This window comes from Esox lucius, chromosome 5, assembly GCF_011004845.1.
Source record: "Esox lucius isolate fEsoLuc1 chromosome 5, fEsoLuc1.pri, whole genome shotgun sequence".
NCBI classification, from domain to species: Eukaryota; Metazoa; Chordata; class Actinopteri; order Esociformes; family Esocidae; genus Esox; species Esox lucius.
The window spans coordinates 33,187,517-33,208,336 of NC_047573.1; the positions used below are offsets into that span (position 1 = coordinate 33,187,517).

General features: G+C 42.8%; 2 protein-coding genes across 4 annotated transcripts in view; one reads left to right on the plus strand and one right to left on the minus strand.

Annotated features, from left to right (window-relative positions):
- LOC105024379 (tectonic-3) overlaps nucleotides 1–2,332 on the plus strand; it is an 18,398-nt gene extending 16,066 nt beyond the window's left edge. For all 3 annotated transcript variants that reach the window (XM_010894306.3, XM_010894304.3, XM_010894305.3), the window contains 3 exons: nucleotides 97–244; nucleotides 726–863; nucleotides 1,921–2,332. In XM_010894306.3, the coding sequence (XP_010892608.2) occupies nucleotides 97–244; nucleotides 726–863; nucleotides 1,921–2,157 (523 nt within the window). In that variant the 3' untranslated portion in view covers nucleotides 2,158–2,332. The remainder of the gene's footprint in view (nucleotides 1–96; nucleotides 245–725; nucleotides 864–1,920) is intronic.
- Nucleotides 2,175–19,928, minus strand: mto1 (mitochondrial tRNA translation optimization 1). The gene is made up of 13 exons (XM_010894307.3): nucleotides 19,748–19,928; nucleotides 15,350–15,563; nucleotides 14,209–14,408; nucleotides 9,102–9,219; nucleotides 8,026–8,324; nucleotides 7,758–7,870; nucleotides 7,205–7,395; nucleotides 6,509–6,639; nucleotides 5,830–6,034; nucleotides 3,651–3,822; nucleotides 3,117–3,226; nucleotides 2,742–2,899; nucleotides 2,175–2,526 (listed from the first exon to the last, which is right to left on the minus strand). The coding sequence occupies exons 2-13, from the start codon at nucleotides 15,543–15,545 to the stop codon at nucleotides 2,398–2,400; spliced, it is 2,022 nt and encodes a 673-aa protein (XP_010892609.1). The 5' UTR covers nucleotides 15,546–15,563; nucleotides 19,748–19,928; the 3' UTR covers nucleotides 2,175–2,397.
- Between the last annotated feature and the right edge of the window lie 892 nt (nucleotides 19,929–20,820).

The window sequence follows — 20,820 nt, forward strand, 5'->3', positions numbered from 1 at the left end:
TCAAAACATTATTGTGATATTGTTTACTAACAACATTTGGCATGACCATACTCAGCCATTATGCAATTTTATTTCTCTCTCCCTCCCTCTCCTTAGTTCTCCCTCGGTCAACTGCTCAGAGCTGCGCTCAAAGCTCTACAAGGTCTTACGGGGGGCTGCAGCACCCACCCTGGTTGCCATGACTGCAGGGTCACAGCCTAACTGGGCCAGAGTCATAACACAGGTGTGCACTGTGACGACACAGGTAAGTCTGATCTGTTAAATGGATAACAAACTGCTCCTTTCAAGCAACTTAATAAGACAATCATTTAATTTCTTCATATTAAAATTAAATTTACAAAAAGTTTAATATGAAGATTATATAAATATTTAACTAACTCATGATCAGGCTTAGTGCCCCTGTAGCGTTAAAACATAAAAGTTTGCACCCCTGGGAGGCCCCATTAAAACTAGCTTGGTAAACGTTGTGCTATTCTATTAATATCAGACAACAACCATAGCACAAAAGCTTGTCTGTTTGTTGAAGTATGAAGGAAAGGGCTAGGACGAAACTTGTGACTTGACTTGGATTTAAGTTTTTGGGACATGTTTTTTGTGTGCATTACTACAATGTTTAGTTACTCGACTAGCTCACTATTTCATGTAACTGAGTTTCTGCTTGTCGTAAATATGCTACTTTCAGTCTCTGGCAGGTGCATAATTGTATTCTGATTGCTCTATCTCAGGAGGAGTCGTGTGAGTCCGGGTGTGTCCTCCCTCATTCTCTGTCTGTCCAGGTGCTATGGGCTCGAACAGGTCTCCTGGCCCTCCCCCAGAACTTCATCTTAGGGGCCAAATACCTCTTCCATTGTCAGAGATTCAGGGTAAGAGTTGAGCAAAGGACTTTAATATTCTCTTGCCATTTCTACAGATTTTCTTTTGCATTATTCCTTGCATATTCCTTCAGACTGATTTACACTTGAAACAACTGGAGTGTGAATGTATGTTTAATGTTTAACAAATAAAAACAGCAGTATGGGTTTTACTCTGGCCCACAGCTCTTTAGCAAAAACAACATTTCCAATAAAGATTTTGTTACAACATGAAATCTAAATAATTGAATTAGGAGTTTTTCTGCTGATCAACACAAGTCCATAATGTCAAAGTGAACAATTAAATCTAAAAATAGTTAACTATATTCATTACAAATAAATACAGGTTTGAATTTTCATTCCTGTGCTGTTTTTTTCATAATGTCTTGATCCCACAAAAGTTATGTAACCACAGAACTTTCCTGTCCTACCCTGATAAAAATAACTCTCATCCAGTCCCGTGCTCGTTTTCATTTGCAAAAACAGTTGTACATATACGGTACCTGTGAAAAGTTAAAAACAGAACACTTAAGACAAATCCCTTATATGTAAAACCATAAATCTATTTTCTTTTAACTTAGCTATTGGTCCCTGTCATCACAAAAATTTGCAAATACGTAATTCAGCAATGCTATAAGAGAAATGAAAGGGCATTCACAGTGTGAATGGTTAGAGGAAAAGACAACAAGACAGCAACCAGGCCATTGTGTTAAATAACAGTGTTATTTATAATCTCTTCTGAGAGCAAACTTCTTTCCGTTTCTCTAGTCTATTTCAATCCTTGGCTATTTTAAAAGTTAACAATTGCACTAGATTTTACAGGTGAGGTTAACCAAGAAAACACATGGGTAATTTGGGCTATCCTCATAACCTCCACACATAACCTCCAAAAGGGCTTATGAACACTTATAGGGATCTAGTGTGAAGGATTTTCTGTTTTCGTGCTAAGCAGATAATTAACTTAACAACGCCAGAACCACAGAAATGACACAGTAATCAGCTGACATGGCCAATTAAAGAACCTGGAAGCACATTTATTAATTTTTTCCCCCTGTATGCTTTCTTTTAGTGTCCCCTCGTCTCTCCTTTCACTGTCACTACGGAAGTGATGTTTGTCGACACCACTGTCTACCTAGAACCCCCCAGGGGCACACCACTGCCCACATGGAAGTTCCCATTTGACTTCTTCTCCAGAGGGTCAGGCGAGGTGGATGGATGGACAGACACCAGCGATTGTAGGGACCCCAGAAAGGTCACATGTAACTTAATGTTGATTGCACTAGCATTTCTGGCTTGGTTGCACTAAAAATGTTAACAGCAGTGGACATTGTCAGTTCAGCCTGCATGATAGTTTGTTTATTGCATTTTTTGGGGCATTGTAGAGCAAATATGACCACAGTGAATTATTTTTTTACAGAATTTTTAAATTCTCAAGTAACTCAACATTTTACACCAAAATTAAAAGAGTTATTACAACATGATCATTTATTTGTACTTTTTAGAATACAGTTTCAGCTGTCATACATTATTTCACTGTGATATTGGTTCATGGTTTGCACGCAGCTTTCACTCTCTGCCCTGTGTGTTGGTTCCTCTGCGCAGTCCTGAGGACGTAGTGGAGAAGGTGGACGATCGCAGCTGGTGTCATCCCTGGTATGCGGGTAGCCGCGCCCAGCTAATTTACGGAGACAAAAGTGAATCTGTCAAAAAGCATCTTGACTCAAAATAATCTCAGTCTGCTCAACATTACAATTTATCAAATTGTATTTAGCGATTATTCAGCAGCCCTTCATTTAGTAGGTAAGACCCCAGAGCTAGAGGGCTAGAATAAAAACATTGCATTAGTCCTGGTCATGAGGCCTATGGTTGAGCTGTAAAACTGAGACTCACAGTGTTGGGCCTGACTCTGTCCAGTAATTCTCGGACCTCACTGGATAGAGATGTGGGTAAGGAGAGGTAGTCCATGTCCGGGGGGAGAGACAGACTTTCCTCCTCCTGTACTCTCTCAATTTCTCGACTCTGCTTCTCACAGTGTGGTCTGTAGACAGCTGAGAGAAAAAAAAGAAGGTCAGTACTATGCTGTTTAACTGACATCCTAGGGTGGTCCAACAGTCCAAGCTGAAGCCTCCAGTGCTTTTCTTTTTCTACAATAAAGCATACATGCTTGACAATATGTGAAAGATTCTGCTAACTAAATTGAGGGTCAGGAACCCTTCTAGCAGTTTTGGACACAGACTGTAATTGACACTTTAAAAGAGCAGGTACCTTCAATATTGAGTCTTTGTGAGAACTCAAGATAAGGTGAAAGGTGCTCCGGGAAGATAGCAGCCAACATTTCAAAGGATACATCTTTGTATTGCAGCAGATCCAAACCGCTGATAGAAAAAGAGCAAAAGTTAATGACCTGCAATCTTTCAACTGACATGAAAATATCTGATTTGATTAGTTAAAAGACCAATTTCTTGAGAAAAATATCAAAATTGTTAGTCAATCCATATTCTAAAGCTGATCACATTGTTTTGACCAGACAGTGTGCATAGACAAATACCACGACATAAGTATGTTTCAAGGATACAGTCAGTTCCGTTCCATAAAGAACAACAAAGTCAGGGCTGCTTTTAGAAGGCAAACATTGCAAAATGATTTAAACTACGGCTCCCTAAACACTGTAGAGCTACAGAGATCCCTGATGTGATTCCTTTCTCTTCATGTCCATTTCTATTTGAACAACCAACCAAGTGGTGTTCCTGGTGAGCACATGCCACCAGGAACGTGATGGACAGCCCTAATCTTACTCACTTCAAGCTGCCATTTCTGCTCTCACTCAGACTGATGTTGCCCAGCTTCTCTCTCCAGCGGGTGGAGGACAGAGTCACTGACTTCAAAGCCGCCAGTCCTTCCTGGAGGCTGTCCCTCACCCTCACTGCCTCCTTGTATCGCCGCAACGACACGCAGCCCACCTCCTCAAACCCTGGCAGGCGGAAGTCAAACGTCACGTTAGTAAGCAAAGTAATGGATCACAAAAATCTGACTGTGTATAGACATGACTTCACGGCAGTTGGAGAGCAACTTATTTATTATCCAAGTCACTTTCCATCCAAATAACTACTGAATATTATTTAAAATTAGTAAACTTGGCCACAGACATTCAAAATCAATATTTTTCTCAATGGCCCCTGGCCATTTTCCTGTCTGGCTGTGGGTGCAGATCTGACTTTTCCCCAACTTTCTTTTACCCCGCCCAGTCACATCACTACAACTCAATGTCTAAGCTCTTCCAGAACATGAACTCACCCTGTCTCAGACAGATCCCCATTAATCCCAATCTAAATAACATCCAGGTGTGCAGCAGGTAATTTGGGGGTGGGGATACACTGCTTGCAGCGGACAAGAATCAGTTGTAATTATTTAGTTGTAATTAGAATCAGTTGCAAGGTGGAACTTCGAGGCAAGAGATTTAGGATGGATGATCGCGTGAATGGTGTTTACCTTTAAAAGGCATTTTTTAAGGAGAGGGGCAGCACCGCCCTTTGTATTCAAATAATATCTACATACACCAATCAGCCATAACATTATGACCACTGACAGGTGAAGTGAATAACACTGATAATCTTGTTATCATGGCACCTGTCAGTGGGTGGGATATATTAGGCAGCAAGTAAACATTCTGTCCTCAAAGTTGATGTGTTAGAAACAGGAAAAATTGTCAAGCGTAACGATCTGAGCGACTTTGACTAGGGCCAAATTGTGATGGCTAGACGACTGGGTCAGGGCATCTCCAAAAATGCAGCCCTTGTGGGGTGTTCCTGGTCTGCAGTGGTCAGTACTTATCAAAAGTGGTCCAAGGAAGGAAAAGCAGTGAACCAGCGACAAGGTCATGGGCGTCAAACACTCATTGATGCACGTGAGGAGCGAAGGCTGGCCCATGTGGTCCAACCCTATAGACGAGCTACTGTAGCTAAAATTGCTGAAAAGGTTAATCCTGGTACTGATAAAAAGGTGTCAGAACACAGTGCATTGCAGTTTGTTGTGTATGGGGCTCCGCAGCAGACCAGTCAGGGTGCCCACGTTGACCCATGCTGAAAGTGCCTACGATGGGCATGTGAGCATCAGAACTGGACCACAGAGCAATGGAAGAAGGTGGTCTGGTCTGATGAATCACGTGGATGGCCGGGTGCATCTGTGTCGCTTACCTAGAGAACACATGGCACCAGGATGCACTATGGGAAGGAGGCAAGCCGGCGGAGGCAATGTGATGCTTTGGGCAATGTTCTGCTGGGAATCCTTGGGTCCTGCCATTCATGTGGATGTTACTTTGACACGTACCACCTACCTAAGCATTGTTGTAGACCATGAGCAACAGTATTCCCTGATGGCATTTGCCTCTTTCAGCAGGATAATGCGCCCTGCCACAAAGCAAAAATGTTTAAGGAATGGTTTGAGGAACAAACAACGAGTTCAAGGTGTTGACTTGGCCTCCAAAATCCCCCGATCTCAATCCAATCGAGCATCTGTGGGATGTGCTGGATAAACAGGTCCGATCCATGGAGGCCTCACCTCGCAACTTATAGGACTTAAAGGATCTGCTGTGAACTTCTTGGTGCCAGATACCACAGCACACCTCCAGAGGTCTAGTGGAGTCCATGCCTCGATGGGCCAGGGCTGTTTTTGAGGAAAATGTATTTTTTCTCACAATATTAGGCAGGTTGTAAAGATTTTATGGCTGATCAGTGTATATATATAAATAATAATAATAAATATTAAAGAGCAGTTCTGGAAAGACGAGGAAGATAGTGGGAGTACCAGGGACAACAGTTTAGACCACACTAGCTACCAAAGCTTCTGTGCATGTGCTGAAAATGTGTGGAAATGTCACATTAGGGCCAGTGGAATATTCAGAAATGTGGCCCATCCAGTGCTTATGTAAGACAAAGTGCCATCCACACAATAGTCTATTAATGACACACATTAAAGGTACCTCTGGGGGTGAGGCGGATGTCTGCATTGTCAGGCCTGAGGGAGGTTCTAAACTCTGCGCGACTGGTAAACATGCGGTAAGGTTCCGTCACTCCTCGGCCCACCAGGTCATCAATCAGCACCCCGATGTAGCTCTGGGTACGACACAGTGCCAAAAGGGGCAGGGAGAGGGCTGCCCGAGCAGCATTCACCCCTGCCCACAAGCCCTGGGGCGTGAAGAGAATGGGGTTATATTTTGTATCTCACAGTAAAATTATAAATTAATGTCACTGAATGTTGGCCAGAGTTCACAAATCTGTGTTGAGTTCAAGTTAGATTATAAAACTGGAAAATAATGCTTGAAAAAAATTCCACTACACACAAAATTTTTAATATCCTTCAAAGGTGTTTTTGGACTTTACCGAACAGACGGGTAAGATAGAGGCGGTGCTGGAAAAAGATAACCTTTCACTTATTCACCAAAATGTTAGTCTTAAAGTTCACCATTCTTGATATGTCAACTTGAACACCCATTCCCTGCTTTGCTTCCAGAAAAGTATAGCTTTGGATTCAGAAGAATGTGGCATTCGCCTGAATCCAATTATTCTGTGTTTACCATGTGATTTCTGCAAGTAGGTTAGTCAAGATTCGAGGCGTACTATTTGAAAGGGCAGTACAGTAGGTTGGATTTTAATTACTACCTGTGCAGCTGCTTCTTCATAGCCTGTGGTACCGTTAATTTGACCTGCAAGGAAGAGTCCCTGAGTGCTCTTCACCTGCAAAGATGGGTTGAGTTGGGTTGGGCAAACAAAGTCATAATGCACCCCGTAACCTGGAAAGGAAATTTGTTGGAGCTAAGTAAGACACGCAATTCTAATCTTTAAAATGTGAAATCACAAAACAAGAATTTAGTATTTGTAGATCAGAGTCTCTCTCCAGTCTTTACAAAACACCCACACAGTAAACATTAACAGGTTAATCAAGATTGATATCTGTGTATCTCCATCTAAACCACTAGAAAAGTAATGTTTGATATTGATGTCGCTAGGGTTGAATTGTATTACTTATGGGTGAACTGTTGGAATCATAAATACTACTTTCATTTTTGAAAAGCAGATGGCAAGCAATACTGTTCTTGTTGGGAAGATTGGTCTGACCATTTGACCAAATATAAATGTTTTTAGTTTAGAGTATCTATGTTATTTTGTTTAACAGTTGGTGGATTGCTCCAAATTGGGAAGACTTCCTTAAATTGCTTAGAGAAAGCTGTGAAGGTGAGACAATGTGTAGAGGCCAGGATGGGCTAAGGTGACCAGTTTTGATTGAGAAGTGAATAAGTGCACATTTTGGGAGAAAAGGTTGATTATTAGGACACAGTCAGGCTGCTGGCTGCTTACCAGGAGTACGGATTTCAGCTCGGTGCAAGGCGGGGATCTCTCTAAGTAGGCGGAGTTGAAGGTCAGGAGGCATGGTCATAGTCAGGCCCTGTGGGTACAATAGGTCAGAGGTCAACCCCTCCGGCTCCAGCCACACCTGGTGCTGTCGACCTGGAAACCGCAGCACCCTCGACTCAATCGAGGGACAGTATCTAAAAAAGGGATAACAACATTTTATTTTGTGTGTATTGTGATGTCATTACAGTGTTACTGGACCCCAAGAGGCCACTGAATGGTATTTGGATACAGTTTAGTTTATTAGGATCTCCATTAGCATAGAAACACAAAGATTGTATCTCTTTATGTTTGAAGTTACAAGCCAGTTCCTCCAGAATTCCACAATAACAGATTTGTATAAGTCAAGATGCCCATGCATACTATGGAAATAGGGGAATCCTGGATGGACTGTTACAATCATCACCGCCATAACACAATAGGGGTCCACAGAAAATGTTATACAAGCGAATATATAACTGCATAATTTTTAATAACAAATGTGTCTCTGTGAGTGTACCTTGGACCTTTGGAGTCCTGTTGTATGTGACAGTTGAGGTGGAGACTCTCCCTGACCACTCTCTCCACTCCAGGTGTGGTGTGGGTCAGATAACAAGGGAGTTGCTCTTCTGGCTAAGTGGCATAGCGTGGATAAATAACATAATAGCATCATGTTATTAACCAATAAATACCTTATTAGTATCACAGCATGCTTCTACAGCATTAATAGCTCTCACTATGCAACATTTTGTTAATCTATTATTATAGTCAGATTTTGTCATTTCTACCTTGCAGTGGGTGTGCGTGTTGAGGAAACTGAAGGGAGTGGGCTCTTTGTCTGGAGTTTGGATCTGAACCAATGACAGCTCCACAGACTCCTTCACTATCCGAGGGGGCGTGCCAGTCTTAAGCCGACCCACCCTTAACCCCAATGTCTCTCTGAGTGTGTGGGACAGTCCAGAACAGGAAGGGGCATCCCCAATCCTGCCCCCGGGAGTGGTGGTCTGGCCCATGAAGAGAGAGCCAGACAAAAAAGTGCCAGTTGTAAGTACAACTGAGCTGGACAAGATGGGCTGGCTTCCATTCACTAAATGAACAAAAGAAAGAGAAAACATAAATAAATACGAAACATTGGGAAGTCTTTTATTAGCAAGCAAGCTTCTTCTGAGTTTCATTACAGTTTCAAGCTGTTTTAGATACTCAGGTGTCCATACATTCAGAGAGCTTTGAGATGTGTATGCTTCTTGAAATTTTACATTTTTCAATCTAAATAATGTAGCGTATATTTTTCTCAACCCACTCTCTTCCTTTTGCGTACATACAACACGGGTTCACACAATGTCGTGCTATGCATACGCCAAAGTCCTTGATCTCCTCCCATTAATAATAATGGTCAATAAAATAGTTTCATTGACACGCACCAACTGAAACCTATTTGACGTCACCAACATCGAGGCACCGATTTCCCGAAGATTGACTAATCGTTTAAAAGCCATAGATTAAATTTTTTCTTGAAAGAACGTCAAAGGGTAAAGGTAAAACTTTAATATCGCATTTATTCACCATAGTTCTTAATGGGAGGAGATTGCGTCTGTACCGCACGCAAATAAGGACTTTGGCGTATGCATAGCACGAAATTGTGAAGTGTGAACCCGTGTTATATGTACGCAAAGGGAAGAGAGTTGGTTGATTTTTCTATACTGGCTAGGACCAAAAATCTCCACAAGGATATGAAAACGAGGAGGAAATTTGTCTATTAATGGCTTAGGTTTAGTGTAAAGTTAAGGTTAGGAGGGAATTTAGAATGGTAGTAACGGTTTGTGTTCCTACAAGTACAGAGACACCTAGTGTACATGTTCCCTACCTAGACATATCCCAGTGACTCTGTGGTGTCCAGGCTCATTTGGGTTGGATTGTGACACCAGCAGCTCCTCTACTGATCCCTCCAACACTGTCAGTCTGGGAGTGGACAACAGCTCTGACTAAAAAGGAGTGAGACCAACAAGGAAACAAGCTTTCCTTACATTCCATATTTTCTAGAGATCAAAACGTGAAATGTAATTTGGGCTACTGTTTGTTCTCTCATGTCACATCGGAAATTATTTTATCTACAGAAACTTGCAGTACAGTTAATGCAAATATTTTTGTAAATATTTGTGACTCCTGTGGGAACTGAACCACCCCCACATTGGCATTGCTAGCTATAGTTTTACCAACTAATGGTCTTTACCTAGTTACGTGACCATGCCTGTGCAAGCATGAGCTGGTCTCGTCTGCAGACAGTTGCAAAAGTGCTTTCCAATATACAGTGGATATAAAAAGTCTACACACCCCGGTTAAAATGCTAGTTCTTGTGATGTAAAAGATTAAGACAAAGATAAATCATGTCAGAACTTTTTCCACCCTTCCACATATATATGTGACCTATAACGTGAACAATTCAATTGAAAGACAAACTGAAATCTTTGAGGGAGAAAAATAAAAAACTCACAATAACCTGGTTGCATAAGTGCACACCCTAAAACTAATACTTTGTTGAAGCACCTTTAGATTTTATTAAAGCACTGGGTAGGAGTCTATTAGCATGGCAATATTTGCCCACTCTTCTTTGAAAAAGCGTCCCAAATCGGACGGATCTCCGGTGCACAGCCCTCTACAGATTTTCTTCTCGTCTTTTCATACATTTTGGAGGGACGTCCACATCTTGGTAATGTCTGTTGTGCCATATTTTCTCCACTTAATGATGACTGTGTTCCACGGTATATCTAATGCTTTTAAAAAAAATGTTTACCCTTCTCCTGACTGATATCTTTCAACAATGAAGCTCTATGCGGACCATGGCTTTTGCTCTGAGATGCAACTAAGAAAATGTGAGGAAAATCCTACTAGAACAGCTGAACTTAATCAGAGTCACTTTAAATGATGGCAGGTGTGTAATGACCTATTTAACATTTGAATAGTTTGAATGTGATTGGTTAATTCTGAACACAGCCACATCCCCAGTTATAAAAGGGTATGCACACTTATGCAACCAGGTTATTATAAAAAAAAAAAAAAAAAAGATCTGTCCGGGGCCTCCCCCGGGTAGTGCCACAGTGTCGCCGGACCCCCCTGTCTCAGTTCCAAGGTCTTACGCTGCTATACTATTGTGCTGGGGGATTGGGTCAGTTCTCCTTTCCCAGTAAGTTCTCCTCCACTATAAATTGTTGTTGATATGAGGAATACATTTTCTTAATTTTCCCAGTCTCCTCCCATTTTAAACATTAGGAGGACATGAGGTCCTGGTCCTGGACACAGCCAGAAGAGGACTGGTCACCCCTCTGAGCCTGGGTCCTCTCTAGGTTTCTTCCTAAAATTCAGCCTTCTTAGGGAGTTTTTCCTAGCAACTGAAATTCAACACTACTGTTGTTTGCTCCTTGGGGTTTAAGGCCAAACTGCTTTTATAAAAAGGACTTCATGAATACATTTGATTGATTGATTATTTTTCCCCCTCAAAGATTTCAGTTTGTTTTTCAATTTAATTGTTCACATTATACAGTGGGTAGAACAAGTATTTGATACACTGCCGATTTTGCAGGTTTTCCTACTTACAAAGCATGTGAGAGACGGAATCTAAAACAAAAATCCAGAAAATCACATTGTATGATTTTTAAATAATTAATTTGCATTTTATTGCATGACATAAGTATTTGATCACCTACCAACCATTAAGAATTCCGGCTCTCACAGACCTGTTTTTTTTTAAGATGCCCTCCTGTTCTCCACTCATTACCTGTATTAACTGCACCTGTTTGAATTTGTTACCTGTATAAAAGACACCTGTCCACACACTCAATCAAACAGACTCCAACCTCTCCACAATGGCCAAGACCAGAAAGCTGTGTAAGGACATCAGGGGATACAATTGTAGACCTGCACAAGGCTGGGATGGGCTACAGGACAATAGGCAAGCAGCTTGGTGAGAAGGCAACAACTGTTGGCACAATTATTAAAAATGGAAGAAGTTCAAGATGACGGTCAATCTCCCTCGGTCTGGGGCTCCATGCAAGATCTCACCTCGTGGGGCATCAATGATCATGAGGAAGGTGAGGGATCAGCCCAGAACTACATGGCAGGACCTGGTCAATGACCTGAAGAGAGCTGGGACCACAGTCTCAAAGAAAACCATTAGTAACACTACGCCGTCATGGATTAAAATCCTGCAGTGCACGCAAGGTCCCCCTGCTCAAGCCAGCGCATGTCCAGGCCCGTCTGAAGTTTGCCAATGACCATCTGGATGATCCAGAGGAGGAATGTGGTCTGATGAGACAAAAATAGAGATTTTTGGTCTAAACTCCACTTGCCGTGTTTGGAGGAAGAAGAAGGATGAGTACAACCCTAAGAATACCATCCCAACCGTGAAGCATGGAGGTGGAAACATTCTTTGGGGATGCTTTTCTGCAAAGGGGACAGGACGACTGCACCGTATTGAGGGGAGGATGGATGCGGCCATGTATCACAAGATCTTGGCCAAGAACCTCCTTCCCTCAGTAAGAGCATTGAAGATGGGTCGTGGCTGGGTCTTCCAGCATGACAACGACCCAAAACACACAGCCAGGGCAACTAAGGAGTGGCTCCGTAAGAAGCATCTCAAGGTCCTGGAGTGGCCTAGCCAGTCTCCAGACCTGAACCCAATAGAAAATCTTTGGAGGGAGCTGAAAGTCTGTATTGCCCAGCGACAGCCCCGAAACCTGAAAGATCTGGAGATGGTCTGTATGGAGGAGTGGGCCAAAATCCCTGCTGCAGTGTGTGCAAACCTGGTCAAGAACTACAAGAAACGTATGATCTCTGTAGTGGCAAACAAACAGCGAGTGTTAGAGTAAACAAGTGTTGCATCTTTCCAAGTAAATGAAGATTGTGAACTTTTCCAAAGACTGGTGGATGGGATTTTCTGCCATAGATACCAAAAGAATTATCGGTTCCCAGATAATTAAGCTTTATGAAAAATGAAGAACTTCCACTTTCCAGAAATGTGAAGTACTGATGTCACTTTAGTAGCAAATGGACAAAAAAATGTTTACTGGCCAAGAATCAACCGTAAATCAGTGGCAACAACAAGCATGCATTCTGTTGAGCTTGTTGGGTCACTCAAATGTTTGTCATATACAGTGGGGAGAACAAGTATTTGATGCACTGTCGATTTTGCCGGTTTTCCTACTTACTAAGCATGCAGAGGTCTGTAATATTTATCATAGGTACACTTCAACTGTGAGAGACAGAATCTAAAACTAAAATCCAGAAAATCACATTGTATGATTTTTAAATAATTAATTTGCATGTTATTGCATGACATAAGTATTTGATCACCTACCAACCAGTAAGAATTCTGGCTCTCACAGACCTGTTAGTTTTTCTTTAACAAGCCCTCCTGTTCTCCACTCATTACCTGTATTAACTGCACCTGTTTGAACTTGTTACCTGTATAAAAGACACCTGTCCACACACTCAATCAAACAGACTCCAACCTCTCCACAATGGCCAAGACCAGAGAGCTGTGTAAGGACATCAGGGATAAAATTGTAGACCTGCACAAGGCTGGGATGGGCTACAGGACAATAGGCAAGCAGCTTGGTGAGAAGGCAACAACTGTTGGCGCAATTATTAGAAAATGGATGAAGTTCAAGATGACGGTCAAACTCCCTCGATCTGGGGCTCCATGCAAAATCTCACCTTGTGGGGCATCAATGATCATGAGGAAGGTGAGGGATCAGCCCAGAACAACATGGCAGGACCTGGTCAATGACCTGAAGAGAGCTGGGACCACAGTCTCAAAGAAAACCATTAGTAACACACTACGCCGTCATGGATTAAAATCCTGCAGCGCACGCAAGGTCCTCCTGCTCAAGCCAGCGCATGTCCAGGCCTGTCTGAAGTTTGCCAATGACCATCTGGATGATCTAGAGGAGGAATGGAAGAGGGTCATGTGGTCTGATGAGACAAAAATAGAGCTTTTCTGCAAAGGGGACAGAACGACTGCACCGTATTGAGGGGAGGATGGATGGGGCCATGTATTGCGAGATCTTGGCCAACAACCTCCTTCCCTCAGCAAGAGCATTGAAGATGGGTCATGGCTGGGTCTTCCAGCATGACAACGACCCGAAACACACAGCCAGGGCAACTAAGGAGTGGCTCCGTATGAAGCAACTCAAGGTCTTGGAGTGGCCTAGCCAGTCTCCAAATATTTGGAGGGAGCTGAAAGTCCGTATTGCCCTGCGACAGCCCCAAAACCTGAGGGATCTGGAGAAGGTCTGTATGGAGGAGTGGGCCAAACTCCCTGCTGCAGTGTGTGCAAACCTGGTCAAGAACTACAGGAAACGTATGATTTCTGTAGTGGCAAACAAAGGTTTCTGTACCCAATATTAAGTTCTGCTTTTCTGATGTATCAAATACTTATGTCATGCAATAAAATGCTAATTATTTACTTAAAAACCATACAATGTGATTTTCTGGATTTTTGTTTTAGATTCCTTCACTCACAGTTGAAGTGTACCTATGATAAAAAATTACAGACTTCTACATGCTTTCTAAGTGGGAAAACCTGCTAAATCGGCAGAGTATCAAATACTTGTTCTCCCCACTGTAAGTCACATTAAAAGTGGAAAACGTTCTGAAATGATTTCTGTCTCTCATTCTTTTACATCACAAATAAAAATGCAATTTTAACAGGGGTGTGTAGAATTTGTATATCCACTGTACTTGCACGTGGCACTAATGTATGCCCTTGAGGGCAGTGTCGTAATCAACACAAAACAAAGAAGAAACCGGTACCAGAATAGCTACAGTTTCTCAAACGCCCCCTTTATGCAGCACTTCAGGCAGCCATTTATGTTCAGAGAAGTATAAAATCAAGCCCACACAGGAACAACCTGTCCAATTCCTGTTTTTCGACTAATCTACCTTTGAAAGATCCTGGCTGCGCTGAGCAATGGTACCTGGATGAACTGGCGGTAGCGTTCCCGGTCCAGCTGTGCACGGGGGCCCCAAACAGCGGGCCCTTTGCTGCGGTTTAGGATGGAGAAGTGGACCCCGGCCCAATCGCCTGCTCGACCACACAGGCCGTCCAGAGCATCCAACTCTCTCACCAGATGGCCCTTCCCCACACCACCGAGAGAGGGATTACAGGAGAGGGCCCCTTGTGTACCAGGAAAAATTGTGAAATTGGGAGAGAAAGAGAGTGAACAGACTGACCCCACAGAGCCAAAGGACTCCAGCACAGTTAAACCAAACTACATAATGAGAAAAAAGAGAACTATAACACAGTTAAATTCATTAAAAAGTATAAACTGGCCCAGATTTTAAAAGTTGTTAGACTGACACTGATAATTAAATGTAAAATACAAAGAAAGTTGCAAACTTGGTTTTAGTTCCAAGTAATTTGTAAACTAAAACACCAACATTTTGGCATCACCATGACTATATGACTGCTACCTAAGAGTATACAGCAGCAGAATACCTGACCACTGTGACTGACTCATTTATTAAAGCATTGGCTATGTACATACTCACTCAGCATGTTACTGAAAGGCCAACATTGACAGCCCTGGCTAAAGAGGGAAGACATACTGCATACTGCTAAAAAAAATTAGTGGAAACTGAGCTGCACTTCCTAATTGCTTGGATTGTCTGGCAAATGTGTGAACATTAGGGACAAATATTTCACAAATATCATATAGATCCACAAATAATTCTAAGACTAACACTGACAAACTACCATTTCTGTAAGATTCAATTCTGTGTAATGTACCATCACATCAGCTAAATTTGAGGGCAACCACAGAAGCACAAAAAACATTGTAAACAAAACCAGAATTCCACTCAAAGTATGACCAGAAAAATGTAAGTTATCTGGAATACCCCAAAAATACCCCTTCGTGCATTTTACCAGTAAGCCATGGACCCCCGTGGATAGACCAGGTACCCCGGCGGGGTCTAAGTACCTATGGTTGGGAACCACTGATTTAGTAGATCTTATCCAAATTAATTTAAAGAAGTGAGTCTATACCTTTTGTACTTGCAGCCACTAGTAATCATGGTCTAGAAACTAAACTACATATTACATTTATTCACTCTCACCGATAGTCGCAATTTTCTGGGTGATAAGCAGGGTCTCTGCTCCAACTCTGGCTGCAGCGGCCGCTGCCTCTGTTCCCGCATGACCTCCTCCCACCACGATGACATCATAGTGGCGCCTGGCAAGGTCACTGCCAGCCCGAGAGGACACTGACCACGGTAAGTTGTGTAGAATGAGGGGGAGTTTCCTGGCCAACATGTCAAAGCGTCATGGCAGCTATCAAAGCCAGTGAAGAGGAAAAGTTTAGATGAGTAAGTTAAGAAAAGTGAAGATGCGCAGATCATAACCATAGACTATAAATGAATATGGATGTAGTAACCGTAATGTCACCCATTGGTGTCTGAAGACCCGTTTTTAAGCTAATTTTTGGCAGAGATGGCCGTTGCCATCTTGGCAGCGCGTCACTCTGCCTAACTCCCAGAAAACCAAAAAGAGGTGGGTCGTGAGTGCAGCTGAGGTGCCTGGTTTCTAAAACAATACACACCTAATACAACATTACCAAGTTAGCTAAAGCTAAGATGCTAGGCTAAATGCTACCAGTAAGTTATTCTGCGTTGCTAGCCGTCGGTTGGTAGCCAGTCACCGTAATGTTACCAGCTTACAATTGAGGTAAGTTAACCTGAAACTATACAACAAAACGTATGCTTAAAATGCTTTAGCTTTTTATATATACAGAATGAATGTGTGAATATATACACAATTTTGTCTCTGATCTTTGCGGATGATGTTGTCGTGTTGGCCCCTTCAAACCAGGACCTTCAGCATGCACTGGGACGGTTTGCAGCAAAATGTGAAGCGGTGGGGATGAGAATCAGTACCTCCAAATCCGAGGCCATGGTCCTCAATCAGAAAAGGGTGGCTTGCCCACTTCAGGTTGGTGGAGAGTGCCTGCCTCAAGTGGAGGAGATTAAGTATCTAGGGGTCTTGTTCACGAGTGATGGAAGGATGGACGGGAGATTGACAGACGGATCGGTGCAGCTTCTGCAGTAACGCGGTCGATGTACCGGTCTGTCGTGGTGAAGAAAGAGCTGAGCCGCAAAGCGAAGCTCTTGATTTACTGGTCAATCTACGTTCCTACTCTCACCTATGGTCATGAGCTTTGGGTCATGACCGAAAGGACAAGATCCCGGATACAGGCGGCCGAAATGAGCTTTCTCCGCAGGGTGGCCGGGCGATCCCTTAGAGATAGGGTGAGAAGCTCGGTCACCCGGGAGGAGCTCAGAGTAGAGCCGCTGCTCCTCCACATCGAGAGGGGTCAGCTGAGGTGGCTTGGGTATCTGTTTCGGATGCCTCCGGAACGCCTTCCTGGGAAGGTGTTCCGGTCCCGTCCCACCGGGAGGAGACCCCGGGGAAGACCTAGGACACGCTGGAGGGACTATGTCTCCAGGCTGGCCTGGGAACGCCTCGGTGTCCCCCCAGGAAGAGCTGGAGGAAGTGTCTAGGGAGAGCGATGTCTGGGCATCTCTGCTTAGACTGCTGCCCCTGCGACCCGGCCCCAGATAAGCGGAAGATGATGATGAATGTGTGAATATATATATAAAAATGTCATTTTGCAACTCTAGATTTTTTCAGACGATATAGACTTTAAAAAATAGATTTAGACTTCAGATTTGATATTAGATAATAACATAACTTTAGTTATGAGCGGACTGTATGGTTAAGAATCGTTTATTTGGATGTCAATTGATTGTAACGTTACTTGTCAGTTAAACATAACGTTACTTGTCAGTGACTGGAATTAGCTGAGGCGATAGCAGAAAAGACAAACCACTAGGAGTGACACAAGTGATAGCGCCACCACCACACCTGTCACTTAATAGACCATGCCCCCTAACTATAAGACAATATAATTTTAACGGATGAGTTCAAAAAAACACACGGTGCATACACTGCTGCGTATGGAGCGGGATAGCCGAAGACCGGTCAGACTGACCATGATGACCTCTGTGACCACCGTCGAAAACACAATTACAATGGACATGTGAGCGCCACAACTGGAACTTGGAGCAGTGCAAGAAGGACGCCTGGTCCGATGAGCACGTTTTCTTTAACATCACGTGAATGGCTGTGTACTTGTGTGCCGTTTAACTGGGGAAGTGATGACACCAGGATGCACTGTGGGAAGACATCATGCCAGTGGAGGGAGTTTGGTGCTCTGGGCAATGTTCTGCTGGGAAACCCTGGGGGTACCTGGTAGCTGCAAACCAGGTACACCCCATCATGGCAAGGGTATTCCCTGATGGTAGTGGGCTCTTTCTGCAGGATAATGTGCCCTGCCACACTGCACACATTGCTTGAAGAACATGAAAGTTCAAGGTGTTGCCCTGGCATTCAAATTCCCCACATATCAATCTGATTGAGCATCTGTGGGATGTGCAAGTCCGATCCATGGGTCCACCTCGGAACTTATAGGACTTGAAGGATCTGCTGCTAATGTCTTGGTGCCAGATACCACAGCACACCTTCAGAGGTACCACAGCACACCTTCAGAGGTGCCTCAGCAGGTCAGCACTGTTTTGGGGGCATGCTGAGGACCAACAGCATATTAGGCAGGTAGTCATAATGTTTTGGCTCATCAGTGTATCTTGGAATGGCTGCTCTCTTTAGGGTGTCTTCTGATGTTCGTAGTATTTTTCTACCTGTCATTTGTATAGGGAGAGTAGCCATAGTGAACCCAGGTAATCATTTGCTGCCTGATTAGGGAACAGTCAGAGAGGTATCTTTGGAATAACATGGGCATGACATTTTTTCCACCAATGACCAATTGTGAAGCTCTCTTTCCAAAATCCTCCTATCCAATTATGATAGTTAAGAATTTTGTCACAAAGTATTTTGTGTCATCTGTTTTTTGTCCAAAATGAAAATGAGTAATCGTCTCATCAATGACCACTGACCGTGTAAGCAGAGCCGGCCAAGAACACCAAATGTCTCTTTCTGAATGAGTGGGTGGCTGGCTGGCTGACTAAAAGTGTTTTCTACGATTCTCACTTATTTTCACTTGACGAAAGTAAGTTCTCATCACCTATAATAATAGTTTTTTTATCAATGTCATTCAAGAATGAAAGAAAAAGCATGTTGTTATGCCTTCAAATGAAATAGCTTTGGCAGTGTAAAGTTCATCTTCAGTCTCGCTAGTAAGTGCTCAATTCCAAGTATAGGAAACTTCTTTTACTATGCAAAAGGTTGTGGTCTATACCACCCCAAAAAGCATGCAAGGATGCGTACTTCAAAAATTTCACCAGAAACAGTCGCAATATAACCGTAAACAGTTTTATTTTAGGCTTACTATACGTGGCCACATGAGTTTTTATCTATCCTGAACAAATACTAATGCATACTTTGTTCTGTCCATGAAGTGGTTCGAACACCAATAGTCCCACATGGCTGGCCGCGTCACTAACCACTAAGCTATTTAAAAAGGGTTAGGTGGGTGGATGTGTCGACCAACGGTGGGTGCACGTCCACTGTTCCGGTACGAATTCGCCTGCAAACGCGCCAGATGGATACTCCTAGACAGCTCAAACGGCCGCGCTGCCTTCCCGAGATGCTTTGCGCAACATTCAACAACGCCTTGACGCTGTTCATTGATGACTTGTATCCGTCCGAGGCAGCGTGCGTGCCGGAGTAAGATACATTCTGCTTACGCGGTCCGTCAAAATAAGTACTTACTTCACAATCATCCGCGAAGAACGTACTTGTAGTACGCGATTTGAGATTCACATTTCAAGTTGAGACAGAGTTTAAGAAGTCACGGGGTTCAAATGCTGTCACTTAGAGGGTTACTGTAAAATGTTACATATATTGTTAGCTCACGTGTTAAGGTTTTTAAAGGACACGGGGCTTTCAAATATAATACAGCTTTCCATCTCCGGTTCGCCTTCCAGTACAGTGGGTGGCGGTAATACACCATTAGATGTTGGTTTCCAACCGCCGTAAAACTTCAAAGAAGAGATTCACCATTGCTTGCGATTTAAATGTTAGTAGTTCACATAGCGAAGTGATCGGCTATGTAACTGTCATTGTTTTCTAAAGAAACGAACCAGCCACGGAGTGATTTCATTCTTTGTTGTTTCATTACTGTATAGCTATTGGCTAGGCATCCAATGGTTAAAGACACATAGGAAATCCTAGATCGAATCCAACCAGGCTTATCAATTATCCCTTCTAATCATGGGCCGGCAGAACTAGGCTTGCTTGGTTCCTTTTCTTGTTATTGACGAAAAGTAACACTTAATTATCAAAATAAAATATCTGACTGGACACATATTTAGAATATACGCTTTAAACTACTAAAGCAATTAACTCGATTGGTCATTTACATGACGAGGCTTGCTTTCTGTAGTCAGTACCTTAGTTCTATTTTATTTATGTATTTGATATTCACACATCATTTGACTTACCTATTAAACGTATAGCATATGTGAATAATATGGTCCCTTTAACCGTTTTCAATCATACAGGCTTTCAAAAGTATCAGCACCACACGTAAATTGATAACAAGTAGCTTAGCATTTCATCTAATCGTGTATACAGGGGGCCGCCATTGTGGTAACAAATGGTTCTCCTTAAAACACGGCATTTCACCCAAGGGCAGGGCCTTACGTTTTACGTCACGACGGGTTCCATGCGCATTCTCCGCGTGAGCACCGATGTCTTGATCCGGCTTCATCGTACCTATAGAGAAATAATTGTTACACATAAACATTTTAAAGATATTAAAAACATGTAGATTTAATTTTGAAATTACAAAAATGACTTTCATTGAAATGAGTAAAAGACTACCTGACCAACACATTCGCTGAGTGCTGTCTTATAGCACATGCTTTATGGCTGGGTATCTCAACTGTGACAACAGTTATGTGTCCATCATCTTATCGGACGTTTTATTCGCAAGCTCTAAAGTTTGCATAAAAAGTCAACGTGCATTTCACAAGCAAATGTTTGTTGAAGTTTCCACCGAAACTGACTTGTAGCAAACGAAAAAAGTATTCAAATGCTGACATTCTTTATTACTACAGCACTTTGCCCCACAGTAGAGAGTGTGGTGACGTCCAGTCAAGTGCAGAGATCAAGAAATAAACACACTTTACTGGGTTCAAAGCATACAGCCTACCCCTGATTGACCTTTTATTCAAGGTTCTGTCATGTGATGCAGGCATTCATGGGGCAACCTGGTCTCAGAATGATGACGTAGACTATTTTACGTACAATTTAGCCAGGGGATTCCGTAAAATAACGCTAGAGCTGTAACCATGGTTCAATCCAGGAACCTTTTGCATCTTTCACAGGGACACTACCCACTGCTCCACTGAGGACAATCTATATGGGTCCCTGAGACCAGGTTGCATGGGGTAAAATCCAGCCACACAGTTCAATATGTTATAGTCTACTGTTAGCAGGACAATCCCTCATCCAACTATATTCTTCATCCCCAACTGTTTGATTAAATGGTGTTGAAGTATAACACTTCCCC